Raw genomic sequence first — 23,163 nt, 5'->3', positions numbered from 1 at the left:
GGGTGGCTCAGTCAGTTGAGCATCCAACTCTTGATTTCGGTTCAGGTCTTGATCTCAGGGTCCTGGGATCGAGCCCCATGTCCAGCTCTGCACTCAGCGGAGAGGTTGCTTCTCTCTCTCCCTCTCCCTCTGTCCCTCCCTCTGCTCATACGCTCTTTCTCTCTCTCTTAAATAAACAAATCTTTTTTTTTTTTTAAAGATTTTATTTATTTATTTGAGAGAGAGAATGAAAGAGAGCACAAGAGGGGGGAGGGTCAGAGGGAGAAGCGGACTCCCCGCTGAGCAGGGAGCCCGATGCGGGACTCGATCCTGGGACTCCAGGATCATGACCTGAGCCGAAGGCAGTCGCTCAACCAACTGAGCCACCCAGGCGCCCTTAAATAAACAAATCTTAAAAAAAAAAAAAAAAAGAATAAGACTGTTCTTCTCCCTCCCACCAAGCAAAGCAGACTCCAGTCAGTCGCCCAGGGACACCCGCCCACTAGGGTGGGAATTGAAAACTCAGACTACGTACCGTGCCATTCATGACATTGGTGCTTTTAGAGGGTGCAAAAGGAAGGGTTAGAAGAAGCATCCACTCAAAGAATTACTACCACTGAAGAAGCTTAGCTTCAGGAAGGATAACTGTCTTGCCAAGGTCACACAGCTCTGGAGCGGGGACTCAGATCTACATTTTATGACTCTAAAGCCAATGTTTCTCTCACTGAGTTCTAATTATTGTGTACAGTTGCTTGTTAATTGCTAATTAGAACATGCAGCGAGTTGAACGTGCTTCAAGTGGTGAACGTTCCTTCCTTACCTTCTTCCCCAATCTGTAATGCCTGTGGACTGGTTTGTGCTTAAGAGTGAATGCTCTATTTTTAACCGCTGTTTTTCCACTTTATGAAAGAGCCACTTTTCCCCTCAAGTTAAATCTGAATTGCTTTCAGTTGTTTTTGCCAAAGGAGGTGGAAATTGGTTCCAGAGAGATGTTTCCTCTGAATCATACGGGTTTTGAATGGTGTTGTATATTAATCTATTAGTCCCAGTACATTCTCCACGAACCAGAGTATCTGTCAGGGCCCTGCAAATATTTGTTCCCCGCATGAGTTTAAATCTCTCTCGTAAGTGCAGACACTGTATTTGAACCTCATTCTGCCTTAAAAACAAAACACAGAAAAACCTCTCCTTCTTTTGAGACTCTAGAGTTATTGAATTACTGGAAAAGTTTGTAAGTATCCAGTAATTTTATTTCCCATCCTATTCTCCTCTCCCTCCCATCCAGTCTAATTAGACCTTGCAGGAGGATTGGATAACAGGAAGTCCTGGAAAGCAGATTGCCTTTCTCCTTTTCCTTTTAATGCGAACCATCTGAAATTAGCTCAGTGTAAGAGTTTCAGCATCCAGCGCTCGTGAGCCGAGTGAACACATCTGTTTAAGTGTCTTGGAGACAAAGTAGATCTGGACGGCTGCATCTTATGTTGGAGCCTGATAGAGCCCCGTGGTCTTTCCCAAGGGGAGACAGCCTTGCTGGATCCCAACCGTATCCTGTTAAGAAACTCAAATTTCTCATCCACCATTGGCACCTGGCAGGTACGCTTCCTACTCTGAAACCCAAAGAAAGCGCTTGGCCGGTTCAATGGGATTGTGTTGAGTGGCACCCTTTGATGTCATGGTGAGATTATCTCCTATCATCTGGCACCTCTTTTTTTTTTTTTTTTTTTTTTTTACTGCTAAGGGAATGGCGCTAGGGTATTGATGTAGCAGCTGTGTCTGAGGGAACTTAAATGGCCTCACTGATCCACTCAGGGTCAGATGGTGACAGGGACCTCTGGGCCAAGGGAGCAACAGGAGGCTCAGGATGATGTTAGAGGCGGAAGCCAGGAGAGTCAACACAGGGCACCCCCAAATTGCTGTGATGCTGTTGTCAGGGAGCGGGGGTCCTGAGCTAGTGTGGGATTTCTTATGCTGGGGAGAGTTCACATTCATGTTCTAGACCCATATCTGGGCATCGGCCAATTCGGGCAGCTACAGTGGAAACATTGCCCTTTCCCACATAATCATGATGTAGAAATATTAGAAACAAGTCGAGATACAAGCGTGGTGTGAAACACACAACCTCCTGTTTCCTTGGTTGAGATTCTCCTTCCTGTTGTGGTGGAGTCAAGGTGTTTTATTCTTGTAATACTATTACCTGTGGATTGTAGATCACTCCTCTCTCATCTTTCGTTGGTCGCCAGACACATACTGGTTAACTGATCATGCTGGCATGGGTAAGACAGATACAATCGGGTCACGGTCCCTCCAGAAATTCTAGGCATGCTGGGGACACAGGAAAGCCGACCATTAAGGGCAGCTTGGTGCTAAGAGAAGTATGCAGAGTAGCCGTAGTGGCTCAGGATGGCTGGGTTAACTCAGAGGGCAGAATTAGACACGATTTCCGGAGGGAGGACTTTTGAGGCCAGTCCTAAAGGGACAAATGGGAAGAAGACCAAAGAAGTGAATAGAAGCGGTGACCCAAGGGAAGAGCAGAACCTGCAGTCCGGGTCCTCCCAGAATCCAAGGGGAAGAACTCCAATTGGAAGAGTAGGTGTAGGGGCAGTAAGACAGATCCTGGGGTGTGCCAGACTTGGAGTGGCCTCTGAGAGGACATACTGGGGGTGAAGAAGAAGGAACCAAGTATCGAGAGAACTGACTCTTGGGGAGCAGTTTGCACCCAGCCCTTGGGGCAGGGGAGGCGGTGAGGGGAGGAGCTTGAGAAGCCAGAGAGAGAAGGGAGAGACTCAGGAGACTCATTCTTTTTTTTTTTTATTCTTATGTTAATCCCCATACATTACATCATTAGTTTTAGATGTAGTGTTCCATGATTCATTGTTTGTGCATAATACCCAGTGCTTCATGCAGAATGTGCCCTCCTCAATACCCATCACCAGGCTAACCCATCCTCCCACCCCCCTCCCCTCTAGAACCCTCAGTTTGTTTTTCAGAGTCCATCGTCTTTCATGGTTCATCTCCCCCTCCGATTTCCCCCCCTTCATTCTTCCCCTCCCGCTACCTTCTTCTTTTTTTTTTCTTAACATATATTGCATTATTTGTTTCAGAGGTACAGATCTGAGATTCAACAGTCTTGCACAATTCACAGTGCTCACCAGAGCACACACCCTCCCCAGTGTCTATCACCCAGTCACCCCATCCCTCCCACCCCACCCCCCACTCCAGCAACCCTCAGTTTGTTTCCTGAGATTAAGAATTCCTCATATCAGTGAGGTCATATGATACATGTCTTTCTCTGTTTGACTTATTTCGCTCAACATAATACCCTCCAGTTCCATCCACATCGTTGCAAATGGCAAGATCTCATTCCTTTTGATGGCTGCATAATATTCCATTGTATATATATACCACCTCTTCTTTATCCATTCATCTGTCAATGGACATCTTGGCTCTTTCCACGGTTTGGCTATTGTGGACATTGCTGCTATAAACATCGGGGTGCACGTACCCTTTCGGATCCCTACTTTTGTATCTTTGGGGTAAATACCCAGTAGTGCAATTGCTGGATCATACGGTAGCTCTATTTTCAACTTTTTGAGGAACCTCCATACAGTTTTCCAGAGTGGCTGCACCAGCTTGCATTCCCACCAACAGTGTAGGAGGGTTCCCCTTTCTCCGCATCCCCGCCAACATCTGTCGTTTCCTGACTTGTTAATTTTAGCCATTCTGACTGGTGTGAGGTGGTATCTCATTGAGGTTTTGATTTGGATTTCCCTGATGCCAAGCGATATTGAGCACTTTTTCATGTGTCTGTTGGCCATTTGGATGTCTTCTTTGGAAAAATGTCTGTTCATGTCTTCTGCCCATTTCTTGATTGGATTCTTTGTTCTTTGGGTGTTGAGTTTGATGGGTTCTTTATAGATTTTGGATACTAGCCCTTTACCTGTTATCTCATTTGCAAATATCTTCTCCCATTCTGTCGGTTGTCTTTTGGTTTTGTTGACTGTTTCCTTTGCTTTGCAAAAGCTTTTTATCTTGATGAAGTCCCAATAGTTCATTTTTGCCCTTGCTTCCCTTGCCTTTGGCGATGTTTCTAGGAAGAAGTTGCTTCGGCTGAGGTCAAAGAGGTTGCTGCCTGTGTTCTCCTTTAGGATTTTGATGGACTCCTGTCTCACATTGAGGTCTTTCAACCATTTTGAGTCTATTTTTGTGTGTGGTGTAAGGAAATGGTCCAGTTTCATTCTTCTGCATGTAGCTATCCAATTTTCCCAAAACCATTTGTTGAAGAGACTGTCTTTTTTCCATTGGACATTCTTTCCTGCTTTGTCAAAGATGAGTTGACCATAGAGTTGAGGGTCCATTTCTGGGCTCTCTATTCTGTTCCATTGATCTATGTGTCTGTTTTTGTGCCAGTACCATGCTGTCTTGATGATGACAGCTTTGTAATAGAGGTGGAAGTCCGGAATTGTGATGCCGCCAGCTTTGCTTTTCTTTTTCAACATTCCTCTGGCTATTTGGGGTCTTTTCTGGTTCCATACAAATTGTAGGATTATTTGTTCCATTTCTTTGAAAAAAGTGGGTGGTATTTTGATGGGGATTGCATTGAATGTGTAGATTGTTCTAGGTAGCATTGACATCTTCACAATATTTGTTCTTCCAATCCATGAGCATGGAACGTTTTTCCATTTCTTTGTGTCTTCCTCAATTTCTTTCATGAGTATTTTATAGTTTTCTGAGTACAGATCCTTTGTCTCTTTGGTTAGATTTATTCCTAGGTATCTTACGGTTTTGGGTGCAATTGTAAATGGGATCGACTCCTTCATTTCTCTTTCTTCTGTCTTGTTGTTGGTGTATAGGAATGCCACTGACTTCTGTGCATTGATTTTATATCCTGCCACTTTACTGAATTCCTGTATGAGTTCTAGCAGTTTTGGGGTGGAGTCTTTGGGGTTTTCCACATAAAGTATCATATCATCTGCAAAGAGTGAGAGTTTGACTTCTTCTTTGCCGATTTGGATGCCTTTTATTTCTTTTTGTTGTCTGATTGCTGTGGCTAGGACTTCCAATACTATGTTGAATAGCAGTGGTGATAGTGGACATCCCTGCCGCGTTCCTGACCTTAGGGGGAAAGCTCTCAGTTTTTCCCCATTGAGAATGATATTCGCTGTAGGTTTTTCATAGATGGCTTTTATGATATTGAGGTATGTACCCTCTATGCCTATACTCTGAAGAGTTTTGATCAAGAAAGGATGCTGTACTTTGTCAAAAGCTTTTTCTGCATCTATTGAGAGGATCATATGATTCTTGTTCTTTCTTTTGTTAATGTATTGTATCACATTGATTGATTTGCAGATGTTGAACCAACCTTGCAGCCCAGGGATAAATCCCACTTGGTCGTGGTGAATAATCCTTTAAATGTACTGTTGGATCCTATTGGCTAGTATTTTGGTGAGAATTTTTGCATCCGTGTTCATCAGGGATATTGGTCTGTAATTCTCCTTTTTGATGGGGTCTTTGTCTGGTTTTGGGATCAAGGTAATGCTGGCCTCATAAAATGAGTTTGGAAGTTTTCCTTCCATTTCTATTTTTTGGAACAGTTTCAGAAGAATAGGTATTAATTCTTCTTGAAATGTTTGGTAAAATTCCCCTGGGAAGCCATCTGGCCCTGGGCTTTTGTTTTTTGGGAGATTTTTGATGACTGCTTCAATTTCCTTAGTGGTTATAGGTCTGTTCAGGTTTTCTATTTCTTCCTGCTTCAGTTTTGGTAGTTGATACATCTCTAGGAATGCATCCATTTCTTCCAGGTTATCTAATTTGCTGGCATAGAGTTGCTCAAATATGTTCTTATAATTGTTTGTATTTCTTTGGTGTTGGTTGTGATCTCTCCTCTTTCATTCATGATTTTGTTGATTTGGGTCCTTTCTCTTTTCTTTTTGATAAGTCTGGCCAGGGGTTTATCAATCTTGTTAATTCTTTCAAAGAACCAGCTCCTAGTTTCGTTGATTTGTTCTACTGTTCTTTTAGTTTCTATTTCATTGATTTCTGCTCTGATCTTTATTATTTCTCTTCTCCTGCTGGGTTTAGGCTTTATTTGCTATTCTTTCTCCAGCTCCTTTAGGGTTAGGTTGTGTACTTGAGACCTTTCTTGTTTCTTGAGAAAGGCTTGTATTGCTATATACTTTCCTCTTAGGACTGCCTTTGCTGCATCCCAAAGATTTTGAATAGTTGTGTTTTCATTTTCATTGGTTTCCATGTATTTTTTTAATTCTTCTTTAATTTCCTGGTTGACCCATTCATTCTTCAGTAGGATGCTCTTTAGCCTCCATGTATTTGAGTTCTTTCCGACTTCAGGAGACTCATTCTTACCAAATCCTGAGAGCAGCTGGTATAGGTCTGCCTCAGATGAACTGTTGCTGTGTTTTTATGGCCTAAAATGAAGCCAAGCTCTTGACAGACTTTTCTGGAGCTGTGCAAGAGAGCGCTCACCAGAGATAGAGCTCATATGGCTCTACACCACTTTCGCCCCTGGAGTGGTCAAGTGGAAGGAATGGTGCTGGGCGTCCAGACCAACTTCCTGTATGGGTGAGGGAGCTGAGGGCCAGGAAGAGGAGGGCTTGCCCGGGACCTTCAGCTGCTCAGGGCAGAGGTGCTGCTGGTGCTGGAACCGATGTGTCCTTACTTATCTTCATCATTTCCCAGCAGAGTGAACTTCCTCAGGAATCCCTCTGCCTGCGATCAGAACTATTTTTGTCATTTGTAGAAAACTCAACAGTAGCACATCTGATTTAAAAAATATATATATAGATGTGCGTAAAATGAATATTTCCACCTGTTGGAAACAAATTTCAGGGCTCACCCACTCAAACCCCATTCTCACAGTAAAGCTAAAATTCAGAAAGGAATTTTTTTCCCTAAATGACTTTGTCGTGAATGATAACAAGTCTCTTTGATATGTTTGGATAAGAAATAATGAAATAAGGATATAAATTTACTACTTTTATACCTCAAGGGCTGTAGAAAAGAACACACCAATAAACTCTTACATTTACAAATTGAAAAAAGTAGATTTAAATTATGCTTCCCTACGTCATTTCTCTGTTTATGTACATGTGTCCTATATATATATATATATATATATATGAATACGTATGTATATGAATACATACACACACAATTGGATGTGCCCCTTCCTGGTGTGGGGAGAGGGGAGACAGACCCTACTGTGGAGACAGTCTCAGGAGAAGTCGCAGAATGGAACAAGATAGTCGATGGGAGCAAGGTGAGTCGGGAACCCAAGGGTGTAGTGAATACTACCTCTCATCATAGTGAGACACTCCAGGGAGTTGATGGTTTGTTGTGTGTGGTTTCTTTTTTTAAAGATTTTACTTATTTATTTCAGACAGAGAGAGAGTGTGAGCACAAGCAGTGGGGAGGGGCAGAGAGAGAAGCAGGCTCCTGGCTGAGCAGGGAGCCCGATGCGGGGCTTGATCCCAAGACCCTGGGATCATGACCTGAGCCAAAGGCAGATGCTTAACCAACTGAGCCACCCAGGTGCCCCAGGGAGTTGATGGTTAACTGTTAGTGAATGTATTTTGTCTTGCTCCAATATAGAGTGCTCTCAGGAGCTATTATTTTTGAAGGTTTGGAGGCAGTTTCAAAGCTTTTCTGCTCCTCTGTTTAGTAGTGACTTCTTAGGCCCAACCCAAAGAACAGCCAGTCAGATTCTTGTGGGGGTTTAGTTGTGAGTATAATTCCCCTATGAAATTGTTCTGTCTTGGGCCCTGGTCTCACCATGCCTGGTGGAAGAGGACCAGATTCCCGATGGGTTCCGTGTTGGAGGATCTTTTTTTTAAAAGACTTTATTTGTCAGAGAGAGAGAGAACAAGCAGAGGGAGTGGCAGGCGGAGGGAGGGGGAGATGCAGGCTCCCCACTAAGCAGGGAGCCTGATGTGGGACTTGATCCCAGGACCCTGGGATTCTGACCTGAGCCAAAGGCAAACTTAACTGACTGAGCCACCCAGGCGCCCCTCGTGTTGGAGGATCCACTGCCCTTTTCCAAGTGCTGGGATTAGGAAGATCATAGGAACCGTGAGTTGAAGATATTTTGAAGTTACTACTTCCCAGACCTGTCTCACCTTTTGAGCAAGCCTAGGAGAGAAACAAATGGAAATGAAACATAAAGCTAGTGCAAAGAGCTTGAGCCATGAAGCCAGACGGACTTGGATTTGAATCTTACCTCTGGCAGTTACGGACAGAAGGACGTTTGTTACTTAAGTAGTAGGGCAGCTATCTTGTGCCTATTTGTAGATTAGAGGTATGGATGCCCTACAAGGGTGTTGTGAGGAGTAATTGAAATACGTACAAGGAACATCCAGATCGTGACCAAAAAAAATGTCAGTTTCCATCTTGCAGATCCATCCTACAGATGTTTAATTGGGCATTTGCTCCATACAGTTCTCTGTGCTAGGTATGTGGGAGAGGCAGGATCAAAGAAGAAGAGGACCTATATTTAGCTCTAACATGTACACAAACAACAACAGAAGAACTCTATCCACACCAGTCTCCTTGCTATTTCTGGAACATCGGGCAAGCTCCTGGCTCGGCACTGGGACACTTGCTGTCCCCTCTTCCTGGAATTCTTATCTCCTACCCTTGACCTCTCTCCGATCTTCTATATTATCTTCTCAGCAAGGCTTTCCCTGATCATCCTGCCTAAGATGGAACTCCCTGGGGCCAGTGCTCCCCATCCCACTTCCCTGTTCACTTGTTTTTCCCTCTGATAAATATGTAGTTTATGTGTGTGTGTTTTCTGTCATACCAAGCTCGTCCTACCTCTTCAGTGTAAACACTCTGATTTCTTTACTGCTCTATTCTCAGTGCCTAGAACATTGCATGATGTAGGTACTTGATAAGTGCTTTTGGAATAGATGAATGATCAGATGACTTAATTTTATCTGCAGGAAGGGTCACGTGCCAAGGTCCAGTGGCCAGAAGAATAGCAGGTGTGGTAGGGACTGTAGTAGTTTCCTATGGCTGCTGTAACAAATGATCACAAACTCAGTGGCTTAAAACAACACAAATTTATTATCTTTTAGCAGTTCTGTAGGTCAGAAGCCTGAGATGGGTCTCACTGGGCAAAAATGAAGGTCCTTGGCAGGGCTACCTTCCTCTGTAGAGTCTCCCAGGGGGGATTTGTTTCCTTGACTTTGCTGGCTTCTGGAGGCTGCCTGTACCCCCTGGTCTATGGGTCCCTTCCTCCACCTTCTAAGCCGACAGTGAGGTTGGGTCCTCACGTTACATCACTGACCTCTTCTTCTGCCTCCCTCTTCCACCCTGAAAGACCCTTGTGATTCCACTGGGCCCACCTGGGGGGGTTCAGCACACGCTGCTTATTCTCAGGTCAGCTAACTAGCAGCCTTAATCCCACCAGCAACTTAATTCCCCTTTGCTGTGTACCCTAACATATGTATAGGTTCTGGGGACTGGGACATGGACATCTTTGGGGATCTATTATTCTGCCTCCTGTAGAGTCTAACAAGTGAGACATTTGCCTAGAACCTAAGGCTTGAGCTGCCAGGAGTAAAATATAAAACAGGAAGATTTCATCCTAAACAGCCATGATTGTCAAGATTTAATATGTGGGGGAGCTCCTGGATGACTCAGTCACTTGAGCATCTGCCTTCGGCTCAGGTCATGATCCCGGGTCCTGGTATTGAACTCCCTGCTTAGCGGGGAGTCTGCTTCTCCCTCTCCCTCCACCTGCCGCTCCACCTGCTTGTGTTTTCTCGCTCTCTCTCTCTCTCTGTGTCAAATAAATAAATAAATAAAATCTCTCTAAAAAAAAGATTTAACGTGAGCTTTACCTGGAAGGTGCTAGGAAGTTGCTTTGGAGTGAAGTGGTGGAACGGAGGCTTTAGGAGATGAATATGGACTTAGGGCAGGTATTTAGGACATTCATGTCTACCTTTTGTAAAGCAATTAACTTTCATTTCCCTCTCCTATGTATAGAAAGCTAAGTTCTTGTTTAGAATTTCCCCCCAAAAAAGTAGGGTGCACTTATATTGTCCTTTTAAGAACCACCCTGTGATATTATGTGCACAACCTGTATACGCAGAGACCCGTAAAGCCCTGCTACACACGGGCGCACTCACACAAGTGTACCCGTGTCCTCGTCTGCGCACCCACTGCCTCGCCCTGTTCTTGGCATCTCTTCTCCCCGGCTTTCCGTGGCCCTCTTTTTTTCTCTGCCTTGCCACCCTGAGTGATCTGTATCTTCCTATCAGGCCTACTCTGGCAGTGGTTCTCACAAGAGTCATTGTATAAACATCCCCTAGGAGGCATGTAAAAATCTCCAGGGAGATCTCTATAGTTGGAAAAAGTCTGCCCTCCCTCACCTTTACCATGATTCCACCATGATTTAATACAACTTCCTCGGATGGTTCTTCTCCCTGAAACCCACTGAGAATTTAATAAATATTAAACACCTGGTTTTGAATGGTGTCTGATGACAGTTTCTTAGGCTTTGAGTAGCCTCTTGAAAGCAGTCCAGTAGAACTTTCTATGATGATAGAATTGTTCTATATCTGTGCTACCCGATATGGTGGTGACAGCTACACGTGGCTATGGAGCTCTTAAAATGGACACACAGGAAAAATAGAGGACCTGCTTACTAAACCAGAGGACAGCATTTAATAAATGATAACTCACAATCTTTTTTCGAATTGCTTTTTCAGTTGTTGAGTATCCTCTTTTCTTCTTCTTCTTCTTCCTCTTCTTCTTCTTCTTCCTCTTCCTCCTCTCCCTCCCCTCCCCTTCTTCTCCTTCTTCTTCTTCTAATTTTTAATTTTTGTACAAGTCAAAATAAGAGGCACCTGGGTGGCTCAGTCTTTTGGGCGTCTGCCTTAGGCTCAGGTCATGATCCCAAGGTCCTGGGATCGAGTCCCACATCAGGCTCCTTGCTCAGCAGGGAGTCTGCTTCTCCCTCTACCCTTCCCCCCTGCTTGTGATCTCTCTCACTCAAATAAATAAATAAAATCTTTTTTAAAAAAAAGTCAAAATAAGTTCACCTGGGTGTAATTGTACTCCTTTTACTCTTTCCTAGACTCATTTTGATTGATAACTACATTTTTGATTCAAAGTACCTGTAGGTCTCCAAACAAATGATTCTTTCTCTTGCCTCTCTTCCCCTTCCTGATATATATCAGCTATATTAAGATATAATCCACATATGATACAAAGCAGTCACAGTATATAAGTATATTCACAGAGCTGTGGAACCTTGAACACAGTGGATTTTATAGTATTTTCATCACCCAGAGAAGAAACGCCATCCTCATTAGCAGTCCTGTCCACTTCTCCCCCACCCTCTTCCCCTCCCTCGCCAATTAGTAATTGACTTTCTGTCTGTATGGATTTGCCTATTCTGAACATTTCGTATCAGTGGAATCATACAGTATGTGGTCCTTTATGACTGGCTTCTTGCACTTAGCATGGTGTTTTTAGGGATCATCCATGTTGTAGTAATTCATTACTTTTCACTGCCAGTAATATTCCGTTGTATGGATATGTCACATTTTATTTATCCATTCATCAGCTGATGGACATTTGGGTTGTTTCCACCTTAGTTGCTAGAATTATGCTGCTGTGAACATTGATGCACAAGTTTTTGGGTGAACATGTGTTTTCCTTTCTCTTGGGTATGTAACTAAGGAGCGGAATTGTTTAGTGATATGGTAACTGTATGTTTAACTTTTTAAGACACTGCCAGACAATTTTCCAAAGTGCCTGCAACATTTCACCTTGCTACCAGTCATACATGAGAGTTTCAGTTTCTCCACATCCTCACCAACACTTGTTATTCTTGTCTTTTTGACATCCTTATAGCCAGCTGGGGGGTGTGAAGTGATACCTCACTGTGGTTTTGATTTGCATTTCCCTGATGGCTAATGATGTTGAGCATCTTTCCATGTGCTTTATTGGCCATTTGAATATCTTCTCTGGAGAAATGTCTGTTCAGATCCTTTGCCCATTTTTTTTTCCTTTGCCCATTTTTTTAATTGAATGATTTGTCTTCCTTTCTGTTGTCTTCATTTGGCCTGAACAGGATGCTGATATGCTCACTGGCGATGAGCAAGTATGGAAGGAAGTTCAAGAATCCTTGAAAAAAATTGAGGAACTGAAGGCACATTGGAGTATCCTTTTACCTGTGGATTGAGCCATACCGTTGGGACTGTTGCTTCTTTATTGGTTTGAGCGTGGCGTTGATGAAGCCAAGTCCATGGTTTGACCTCTCTCTGAGCCAGTGAGTTTCATTCTGTTTCATGGTCAGAGGCTGCATCCCAAATCCCAGCCAACAGTTTGGGTAATGGCTAGGGCAGAGTATGGCAGGATCAGCATGAATACCTCACCACCATTAGATAGTAACCAAAACTCATGACCGGTAATAGGACAGTAAGTAGTAGTCTCTATATGTACTAGGTAACAGATTTCTGTATTCCTTTCCTCCCACAACCTACATCTCTAGGAAGGAATAACTTAGAATCCTAAAAAGTTAATATCATTGACTCTCAGATCTAGAAGTTTCGTATTAAATCAACCATGACTACCATGGCAGAGGGAGTTGCTGCACAGTAAATTTTCTGGGCATAAATAGTAAGGACCCATGAGTGGGTCAAAGTTCAGAGTAAGGAGAGAGCGCTTATGCTGGAGGTCATCTGGGGAGGCCACACTGATGTTGTACTGGGTAAGTGGTAGCCAAAGTCAAGGACAGGGTTTGAATGGACAGAGGCTGAGAGGGAGGTTGCTTCCGGTAGGGGAGTTCACTTGAGCAAAAAATGACAAAGGGAAACCCCAAGGCCAGAAGAAATAGACCAAGGTAGATGAAAAAGATAATGCAAGGTCCTTCAGATGCCTTGGGGAAATTAGATCCCCGACAATAAGAACATCTCCAAATGAAGTTTCTATCTACAATGTTTTTTAAAGAGTGGTACAGAATAGGAGAGGTAGATGGACAAATTGCTCTTGTTTTTAAAGGTGAAAGAAGTATCTCCTGAAATCTGAACAGGGTGGGTTGTTTTTTGCTTGTTTGTTGAAGTTTGGTAAAGAATCTATAACTGATTACTAAAGAAATGGAAAAGGGAGCTGTGATCAGCCTGAGGCTGTGTGAATTCACCAAGAGCAAGTGAGTCTGCAGAGACATGGATTTCTTTGGTAAAGTTTGTATGTGAATTTCAGGAAGAGGCTTAATTAAAAGCAGTCAAGAAATTGATGCTAGATGCTAGCATGGCCAGACAGCTTTCTAAAGGCTTGAATGACTCTCCTGAGAAAATGATGCCCCTGGGGTCCCTGTGACTCTGGAGTGCTCTGTTCCCACCTTGGTCCTCTCCTGCCTTTGACTCTGGGCCTTGAATGGAGATACAGAGCACAGGGTCCTCAGATTCCCAAAGGTTATAGGTCGGGGAATGGCAGAGGTTGCGATGACAGAATCCAGAGCTCAAGATCCCCGAAGGCTTGAATGATGCCTGAATCTAAAAAGATGAAATTCTTTTTAGAGAATTTCAAGAATATATATAAAATCTTCTATTTGGGTCAAAGAGGTTAAGTGTGTAAATAGACATCAAGCTTAGCAGCAGAACATGTGGAACAATTTTAGGGTTTTAGTACACAGCAAAATTTAATCAAGTTTAAGAGGATGATATAACCCCTCAAAAAGCTACTGCAATCTCGGGCTACATTAACAGAGACTAGGAAATGAGAAAGGTGATCTGTGAGTCTGATCATATCCAGAGTTTTGGGACCAGTTGGGAGTAGGGCATATTAAGAAGGATCTAGAAAAATTGAAATAAGTTGTGAGGAATGGAACCAGGATCCAAATGGAGTTTGCAACCCTATCTGTAGGCAGGATGGGAGATACTGGGAAAACAGTCAGATCTGGGAAGAAGAGGGGGCCCTTCTTGGGCTCATAAAACTGTTCTTACTGCAGGGAAGTAGGATTGTTCTCTCTGCTCCCCAGCCATGGAATTGGGGCCCTGGATGACCCAGCCACAGTCGGGTCTCAGCGGGACAAGGCTTCACGGAAAAAGGACTCTGTGCCAAGTGATCTGCCAGTTGCAGCCCACTTTCTGGTGCATACAACCCTGCCCTCACAACTCTCACACCTGCTTTGGTACATACATACTTGAGGGGCATCAGAGGCACAGTGGTCAACTCTGGGAGGTAAAAGAAGGTTCCACAGAGGAGGTTATCATTCTATCTGCTTCGGGGAGGCTCTCCACCCTTTTTCCAGCTAGAGCTCAGCTCCTCCCTGGAACAGAATGACGTGTGTGCAACATGAAACAAATACCAGGGACTATATTTTTGAGCAAATACAATGTCAGCATCCACTTGGGGGAAAAAGCCTCTTAGTTAAAATTATTCAATTTTTTTGCTCACTGGGGTGTTTTATAGGAGAGGGTTGCCTTGTTTGCCAGCAGACAGTTGCCAGGGTTGCAAAGGAAAATTGGCATGTGGTCCCTTCCAGCTTGCGGGGGATAAAGTAGATGTATTCCTATCAGTGGCTGCAGAATATCACATCTGGTTTTTATTTCTAAGGCTTGTCACCTAAAACCTCTTTCAAATGAGTTGGAGCATATATAAATGAGTGGGCGAATAGTCATGGAGGTCAAACAACACAACGTTAAAATAAGGCGCAAAGTCTTGCCACAGAAATGTCTAGCGTTGTGTAAGAGACAGTCATTCCTCCTGACAGTTCGTCAAATATCTAATCCTGGAATGAAAAGCCACAGAGGTTAGCCCAGCAATCTGTTACAAAATCAGTGCATTGCCTGAGATACTGTTCCCCCCAACCTCTGGGGATCCATTCAGCACACTTCATCCATACACGTCAGATGAATACAAAAGAAGTCACTGACTCACTTTTCTTCAATAAATGCACCTCGCCCAAGACCAGAGTCAACTCCTCAGAGACAGAACTCATCCTAAATTACAGTGTAGTATACAAGAAGTGTGAAATAAAGGCCTTCGGCTGTGCGTTGTGGTGCTTGCGAATCTCACCAAGGAAGTCGTGCCTTGGGGGTAGGGTGCTATGCCTCCAGGGGGCCCCCACTGAAAAGAAACACGCATTTCCCATGAGGGTTCATAAAGACGTTAGTCCCCACTCCCACAGGCGGCTTGACTGGATTATTACAAGTGTTTGCTAACGTTCTGGAACCACCGGGTGGCAGGGAGGTTAGGAGGGGTGGATGTTGCGGGGGTGGGGGGGCAGGATAAAGGGGCGCTGGAGCCTGCCCTCAGTTCAGGGCGGGACAGAAGAGACTGGGCTGTGTGGTGGTGGCGAGGGGTGTGGGTAGATCGGGGTTCAGTCCACTGGACCATTTTCCTTATGCCTAGCCGCCGTCAGAGGTCACGTGGCTTTAAGCACTCCGGCGACATCCTCAGAGCCTCAGATCTGACCAGTGACAGAAGTAGCTCAGATTGAAATCCAGCTTTAGCTCCAGCCAAAGGCTCTGCCATTTCTGCTGCATCTGAAATCTGCAACCCCTTTCGCTCGAGTGGAGTACGGCTCCTGAAAGCAGGAGGATGTGGAGCTGTGCAGGTTGAAGGGGGTGGGGGGGCCTGTACCTCCCCAGCACCTAACACCCCAGCAGCAGCGCAAGAAGAGAAGTGTGTGTGTCCCAGGAGCCCGCACTCTGGCCTGCAGCTGTGCTTCCATGGTGTTCAGAGGGCGGGAGGCGGGGAGGCATTCAGGGCACACTCCACGCTCCCTACGGCACATCCTCAGGCCTCTGGCTGTCTCCCAAAGAGGACAGGGAATACTAGCAGTTTTAAAAAAGGGTGATCACGGGATGCCTGCGTGGCTCGGTCAGTGAAGCATCTGCCTTCGGCTCAGGTCATGATCTCAGGGTTCTGGGATCGAGTCCCGTTTGAGAGCATGTGCCCTCTCTCAAGTAAATAAATGAAATCTTTTTTAAAAAATAAAAATAAAAAAGGGCAATCACACCAAGGCTCCACAAGAGGAAGTTATGGACTCACAGCGACTCAGAGTTGCTCATAAGTGGGCATTGGGTCTTCTCTCTGTCCTTTTTAATTTTTTTTTTTCTTTTAGAGATTTATTTGAGAGAGAGAGAGCAGGGGGATGGGACAGAGGGAGAAAGAGAATCTCCAGCAGACTCCATGCTGAGCGCAGAGCCCGGAGCCTGTCAAGGGGCTCGATCTCACGACCCTGAGGTCATGACCTGAGCCCAAGTCCAGACTCAGACACTTAACCAGCCCTGCCACCCAGGCGCCCCTCTCTGCCCTTTTTAAACCTGCAGTTTATGTGCATGAGCCCTGTTCTTAATACCATCTTTCACTGGGCGCCTGGGTGGCTCAGATGGTTAAGCGTCTGCCTTCGGCTCAGGTCATGATCCCAGGGTCCTGGGATCGAGTCCCACATCGGGCTCTCTGCTCCTTGGGAGCCTGCTTCTGCCTCTGTCTCTCATGAATAAATAAATAAAAATCTTTAAAAAAAAAACTATCTTTTACTTTGGAGGTTCAAAATAAGAATATCTTTTTTTTTTTTTTTGGTTAAGTATAGGCTTGGATCCCTTTTGTTTTATAATAAAAAAAACTTCAATATGAGACCCAGTGGAGATGTATTTCTTCGAGTTGCTTCCTTCGTTCGTGCCTGTGGGTTGTGTACTTGGCTTCCTGTGTGCCTGAGGTTCGGATGACACAGAGGCAAAAATGAGCTCCTCCTTTTTAAAATGGAATCCGTCTAAAGTTTCTTCCATTTTAGATCCGTTTTGTAACAGAAGCTAACACAGTACATAATTTAAACTGAACTAACCGAATCGGTAGTTCAGCTTAATACACAGCTGCATTATTTCATGGCTGGCTTTAAAAAGAATCCATATAGGAGTACAAAGAAAGAAGGGTTCTTTGGAAATCCTGATCCCCCAAAGTACAGGCTTGGTTGGAAGATGATTTGTTGATGTAAACAGAATTTGCTTCTCTGAGATGCCACTTAACCGTTTTTGTTTCTCAAGTATGTTTTCAGGCAGCTCATCTGTGTAAAATAATGGGCTCTTTCTTCCCTCCTGTGCCTGGGAGCTCTTCAGCCTTGTAGAGAATCTCATTTTACTTGTTTTCTTGGTGAAGACAATGAATCCTTAACTAAGGTTAATAACAGAGTGGGAACAGGTGCTGGCCATGTGCCAGACGATCATCAGCAGCAACGCCGAACGCCTTCCCGACATCAACATCTACCAGCTGAAGGTGCTCGACTGTGCTATGGATGCGTGCATCAACCTCGGTCTGCTGGAGGAGGCCTTGTTCTATGGGATCCGGACCATGGAGCCGTACAGGTGAGTCATCGGGAGAGGGCCAGAATCGAGGCTGCAGTGTCTTCTCTGAGCCGGAAGACTGACATCCTGAAGTCACTTGGATGGCCACTTTTTTATTGCGCATCCCCATTTTGTTCGTTGCTCCTGAGGCTCGTGTCGTGTGTCAGGCTCTGGGGGTGTGGAGACTGATGAAATGCTGTCTCTGTGGAGTCGGGGATTCCAGTGTTGTGTGCTGCTTGTGGCAACGAGGCAGAGTGCGGGGGGTGGGCAGCCGCAGGGGCCCAGGGCTCGGCCCCAGCTTGGCCGGGGGGCTGTGTCATTTGCCTTTGGGGCCCTCGGTCTGGCTGACTGATGGTGGTCTCTAACGTTTGTCAGGGCTTTATGGTTCCCGGGGTGCTTCACTGGAATCAAGGGACCCCATAACCGCCTTCTGACCCACTCAGGAGAGCGGGGAGACCTCGGTGCTCAAACGTGTCAGGGAGTCAGGTGAAGGAGCAGTTGCTACTTAGTTGTTTCTTGACTGTCCGCAGCTCCTTCAGACCAGGGGTGTGTTGTCCCCTGATGCCTTTGTAACTCACAGGAGCTTTGGCAGCGCTGAAGTCTGGTGCTGGTGGGTGCGGGACCCCGTTTACGGAGGGTCGAGAACGTGAGTTTGGAAGTCGAGGCAGATCAGTCCGGAGGGAAGGGCACGGCGTCATTCATACTGTCAGCTGAGGTGGGAGCAACCATCTCGAGCACAGGACAAGGTCCCTCACTGCTGGGAAGGCGCCCTGAAGCCTGGGGGGCAGGGGGCGGGGGAGGTCCCTGAAAGCGGGGGCACCATTCTGGGTGGCACTGAAGGCCAGGCAAACACGATGTCTGCCCTGAGGGGCCAAGCAGAGGGACAGCCCAGCTCCCAGCCTCCCCCGCAGGGGGCAACAGGTAGGGGAGGGGCTCTAAGTGAAGGAGGGTGGGCAGCAAGGGTGCACAGACCAGCCACGGCCCCGGGCCCCAGGGTGCCCCGAGGGTGTTTTTTTTTTTAATAAAGATTTTATTTCTTTGACAGAGACACAGCAAGAGAGGGAACACAAGCAGGGGGAGTGGGAGAGGGAGAAGCAGGCTTCCCGCTGAGCAGGGAGTCTGATGCGGGGCTCGATCCCAGGACCCTGGGATCATGACCTGAGCTGAAGGCAGATGCTTAATGACTGAGCCACCCAGGTGCCTCCCGAGGGTGTTTTCAGAGCTTCCGAAGGTGGCTCCTTTCCCCTGCTTGCGGTCGAACAGCTCTGGAATCCAGACTGTGAGTCAGCTCGCATCAAACTTGCAGGCGATTGCCTTCAGGGCTGAGATGGTAGACTTTCCCATGAGCGTCAAATGTCTGCTCGGGATGATGAATCTTGTGGGTTTTCAGAAAATATGAACCGAGCACAAAGAGATAAGGCTTCGTTCTCTGAGCCTAGGTGTTGCAATAAGGGGCAGGTTGGGATGGCTGGTGTCGCCTCTCTGAACCCCAGGGCTGGGTCTCGGGAGGCCAAACCATGGGCTGAGCGGATGGACTGTAGCCGGGAGATGCAGGCCAGGCAGACCCTCCTTCCTGCAGGCGCCCCTGCAGCACCTCGCCCCACACTCTGGCTAGCACTGGACCTGCACCCGCTCTGGCTGCCCCAGCCCCCATCCCCGCCCCTAGGCTGCCCTCTGGGCTGCTCTGACCACAGACACTCAACACTGGTCCCCCACCTCGACGGTGCTGCTTCTGCACACAATTTTGAATCCTCTCCCCACACCTATCATGGCTTCTCTGAAGGACTAATTTACCCCTTAATTAACTGACTTGAGTCAAACAGAGAGGCCTTTCTCGTGAGGCCACGTCCACCTGAATGGACTCCATGTTGTTTGGAATACATCTGGTTATATTTTCCTGGTGTCTGGCAGATCACACTCTGTGCTTACACCGGGTGACAGATTTCCTAGCCTCCCTCAGTTTCTCTTCCCCGGAGCTTGTTAAGAAGTAGCTGTGCAGTGGTCTATATTTCCAGAAATCCCGTCTTCATTGATCGATCCACTTTGAACCAGTGGGTTCTGACCGGTTTGCTTGCAGCAGTATTTATTGTAGGGGAAGTAACCCAGCACCGATGGGGCAGTGAGGGGGATGCTGGCGTACTTGGCCTTTCTTCCCGTTAGCTCAGCAAAAGTGAAAACAAGGAACAAATGGGTGAGATGCTCTGTAAGCCCTTTAACAATCCGGAGGCAGGAATCCGAGAGTTGGTGGCGGTTTCCGTACCCCACATGTGTGTGAGCCTGTGGGCCGCCAGCCACCGACTCGGTCTCCCCGCAGATGCGCACGGTGGGCCCTCGGGTCCCCTTTAGCCAAGGACGTGGGCAGTTAGCTCGGCATGAGTTACTGAGAGGCGACGGGACTGCCACCTGCTCTAACAGTTTTACAGTGTTAATATACTGTTTGCAACAGCTAGACTGAGGTCAGGACTCTGGGGATGATGTTCTCCCTCCGGACCTGGGCTAAATTTTAACTACTGACTTTAACGGAGAAGGTGTCCACATTCTGGTTTTATCCAAATCACCGCATTGCTCTCGGCTCCCTTCTTGCTGCTGTCATTTATTTTGACTTGATAGAAGGAAGTTCTTTTATGACGCAACACAGTATTAAGATCTTTGTTTCATGGGGCGCCTGGGTGGCTCAGTCAGTGAAGCGTCTGCCTTCAGCTCAGGTCATGATGCCGGGGTCCTGGGATTGAGTCCCGCATCGGGCTCCCTGCTCAACGGGAAGTCTGCTTCTCCCTCTGCCTGCCGTTCTCCCCCTGCTCGTGCTCGCTCGCTCTCTTTTTCTTTCTCTCTCTCTCAAATAAATAAATTAAATCTTCAAAAAAAAATCTTTGTTTCATGAAGTAGGTTGGCATTAATTCACACACAACAGAATTTATCATCTTTAGCTCATACTGTTTCTTCTGAGAGCATCTGTGATTATATATGCATGGTGATCTGTCCTGTAGCACTATGAACATTAAGCAGAAAGAAAGTAGTTTAAACGTATTTCATAAATTTTCATTTAAAAATGTAATTAAATAATCTTAACCACAAGATGAATTGAGTTGCAAAAGTTCGTTTGCCAGTGGTAATGTAGAGCTTGGGAAGCATTTTCCTGCTGAAGAAGGCATTAAGGGTTATGGTGGTGTCACCAGACCAGCCCTTGAAACTCTGGATCCTAATATCGCTGGTGTCTGCTACACATTTGTGTAAAAATAAAAAGAAGGAAATATAAAAACAAAACAGTATAGTTTTAAACTTAAAATTTAAATTATGTTGAATATAAAATCAAACTTGATTTTCTTTAGGACCCAGAGAAAGATCTAGAGATACAGAGGCTTGTTAAGGCTTTGAGGAGGACTTTTGGTGTATCCACACGTGTTCTGGTAACTTAACTTTTGGTTTAAGAATAGCATAGACTTCTAGGAAAGCACTTTCCTAAAGAACACAAATAAAAATTACCCTCATCTTTCAAACTCCTGTTCCACTCCCTAAAGATAACCATGGTTAAATTTCTTTCCTGAAGTTTTCAGTGTGTGGTGTGGAGTTTTCAGTGTGTTCATTTATAACACACTTGCCTAATTTTTTCAAGCCCCGGTTCTTCTCCTCTCTTTTCCCCAGTGGTTCTCACATACTCAGAGACTTTGTTTTCCCCTCTGTCTCACTTCTCTCCTCAAAACTGCTCACTCGGGCTCTTCCCTTTTTCTCCTTCTCCTATCTGTCTCTCCTCGTCTCATCTTTCTTGTGGAGAGACTCAGTTCCAGTCTGCATCTGCTAGATGTGTCTAGTGAGGTGGTGGGTGAGGAAGGGAGAAGGGAAAGAAAAGCCAAGAAGTCTACTGAGTGGGCAGAGAGAAGAAAATCCCCTGTTCTGGAACTGGCTGTTTTCACTTTACTACAAAGCGTGGACATCAGTCCAGATCAGCTCCTGAATATCCACCTTCCTTTTTAATAGGTCTATAGAATTTCATCTTAGGAATGTACCATAATTTGTAAACTAGCCCCTACTATTTCCATTTCCATTTACTGTATCAAGAAATACTGCCATTAACATCCACATAGTTGAATCTTTGTGTACTGATGGGACCAACTCTATAGGGCAAATCCATATGATAAATTCCTAAATGCTAACTCACTGATCAAAATGTACGTTCATTTTAACTGGAGATAGCAACCCCCAAATTGTGTCCACCATCCACCAAGCTGTCACTTTCCTCAAAAGCACTGAGAACGGGTAACATGATGTTGATTATATCTGATCTGAATTCATCTCAAAATATATAGGGGTCTTCCCCTTTTCCTTGACCAAAGCCTGCTCTTACAGGATGAGATTTGCTGGTATTGACCGACAACATAGTATTTTGTGGTGGCGGGAAGGACATTTTTGTGAGTGTCCTGGGAAGAGCAGAACATGAACCACGAAGGGACTCAAACAAGTGGGTGTGGGATCAGACTGGGGAGCAGTGTGACTCCCGCTCGTGGATTGAAAAGCATGATCTCCGCTCATGTGGAGTCCGGTGCCTTGCTGGCCGCCATGGTGGCGGAGCGGGAGTGGAAGGCTCTGGGAGTCTGTGCGTGTGACCTGTTTCCCAGCCAGGTGTTTGGGACTCTGAGATCGCCAGGGGTCACACAGCAGCCCTGCTGTTTTCATTTTGCCAGTGATTCTTGAATGTTCCCTCCCCCCGAAGCTTTCGCAGATAGGTTGATAAAATGCAAGTACCCGCCACTGCTGTTTTCAAGCCGACTTCTCTTCTGAAGACCTGCAGTTGCTCTTCTGTGTGTTTTTGTCATCGATCGATATGACGTGGTGGTCCAGGACCCAGTGGGGCGTGCAGGTACCGTGCGGACGCAGCAGAGCGCTGGGCACGGTCACTCACCGGGCACTTACCTGGGCCTGCTTGTGCCCGACCCGCATCTCTGCGCCCCACAGATGTGGTTAGGTTGCCCTGTGATGATGCTTATGTCCGTGTACCCGTCACTGAAGCTCACGCCTAGATGGCAGGGTCCTTGGCTGGCGTGTCTAGGGTGGAACCTTCCTCTGTCGCAGTCACAGTGTGGGACCCAGAGAACACACCAGAGCTAGGTCTCTACCCAGGAGAGGACCTGAGTGCCTGCACTCCGTGCAATGTTCTGGTCATTTCCCTTGCTGGCCACCAGTCTTCCGTGGTGAGATTTACAGAACTGTCTCCCCCAGTGAGTGAACAAATGTTTTATTCTCTGCCCGTGGTTGTGGACAGTAATCCTTTGGCCCCTTAATCATTGTTTTCCACACTGTTAATTTCCCATTCAAGTCTCTTTGGCCAAACCCCTGTCCAAGATTTTGAGCTGTGTGTTTGTGTAAAATACTGAGTTACCTGATGGACCTAGCCAGGGTCTCTTTTCCTTTGCTACCAATTTTCGAAGACTGGTTTCTTAGCCACAGCCCCTGTCTGGACACTGGGGGATGACCGCCTGCCCCACAGCGGGCAAACTAGTCCCTCAAGGCCCAAGCAGTTTTCATTCAAACTTTTTAATATCAGGCCTTTTAATTCAATTCCCAAAGGCTCTTTTACTTCAGAGTCTAGAAATTCAACAAAGGAAACAGGAGGAAGAGGAGGAGGGAGGAAAGTGGGGAAGAGGAGAGGGAGGAGGAGGGGAAGGAGGGGGGAGTAGCAGGAGGGGGTGGAGGGGGGAGGAGGAGGGGGAAGTCGGAGGAGGGGGAGGAGGAAGGTGTAGTGGGGAGAGGAGTAGGGAGGAGGAGGGGGAAGGGGGAGGAGGAGGAAGGTGGAGGAGTGGGGAGGAGGAGGAGGAGGGGGGAGGAGGGGGGGGGGGGGGGGGGGGGGGGGGGGGGGGGGGGGGGGGGGGGGGGA

The 23,163-nt window shown here is 46.2% G+C and overlaps 1 protein-coding gene across 2 annotated transcripts in view; it reads left to right on the top strand.

The window, feature by feature from the left end:
* The window catches only part of SMYD3 (SET and MYND domain containing 3), a 713,184-nt gene that overhangs the window by 593,238 nt on the left and 96,783 nt on the right, over positions 1-23,163 (top strand). For both annotated transcript variants that reach the window (XM_044915966.1, XM_044915965.1), the window contains 2 exons: positions 12,077-12,164; positions 17,141-17,315. In XM_044915966.1, coding sequence (XP_044771901.1) covers positions 12,077-12,164; positions 17,141-17,315 — 263 coding nt within the window. The remainder of the gene's footprint in view (positions 1-12,076; positions 12,165-17,140; positions 17,316-23,163) is intronic.

This window comes from Neomonachus schauinslandi, chromosome 6, assembly GCF_002201575.2.
Source record: "Neomonachus schauinslandi chromosome 6, ASM220157v2, whole genome shotgun sequence".
In the NCBI taxonomy this organism is placed as follows: domain Eukaryota; kingdom Metazoa; phylum Chordata; class Mammalia; order Carnivora; family Phocidae; genus Neomonachus; species Neomonachus schauinslandi.
Note: the sequence above shows the minus strand (reverse complement) of the source record. Positions and strands in the feature narration are given on the sequence as shown.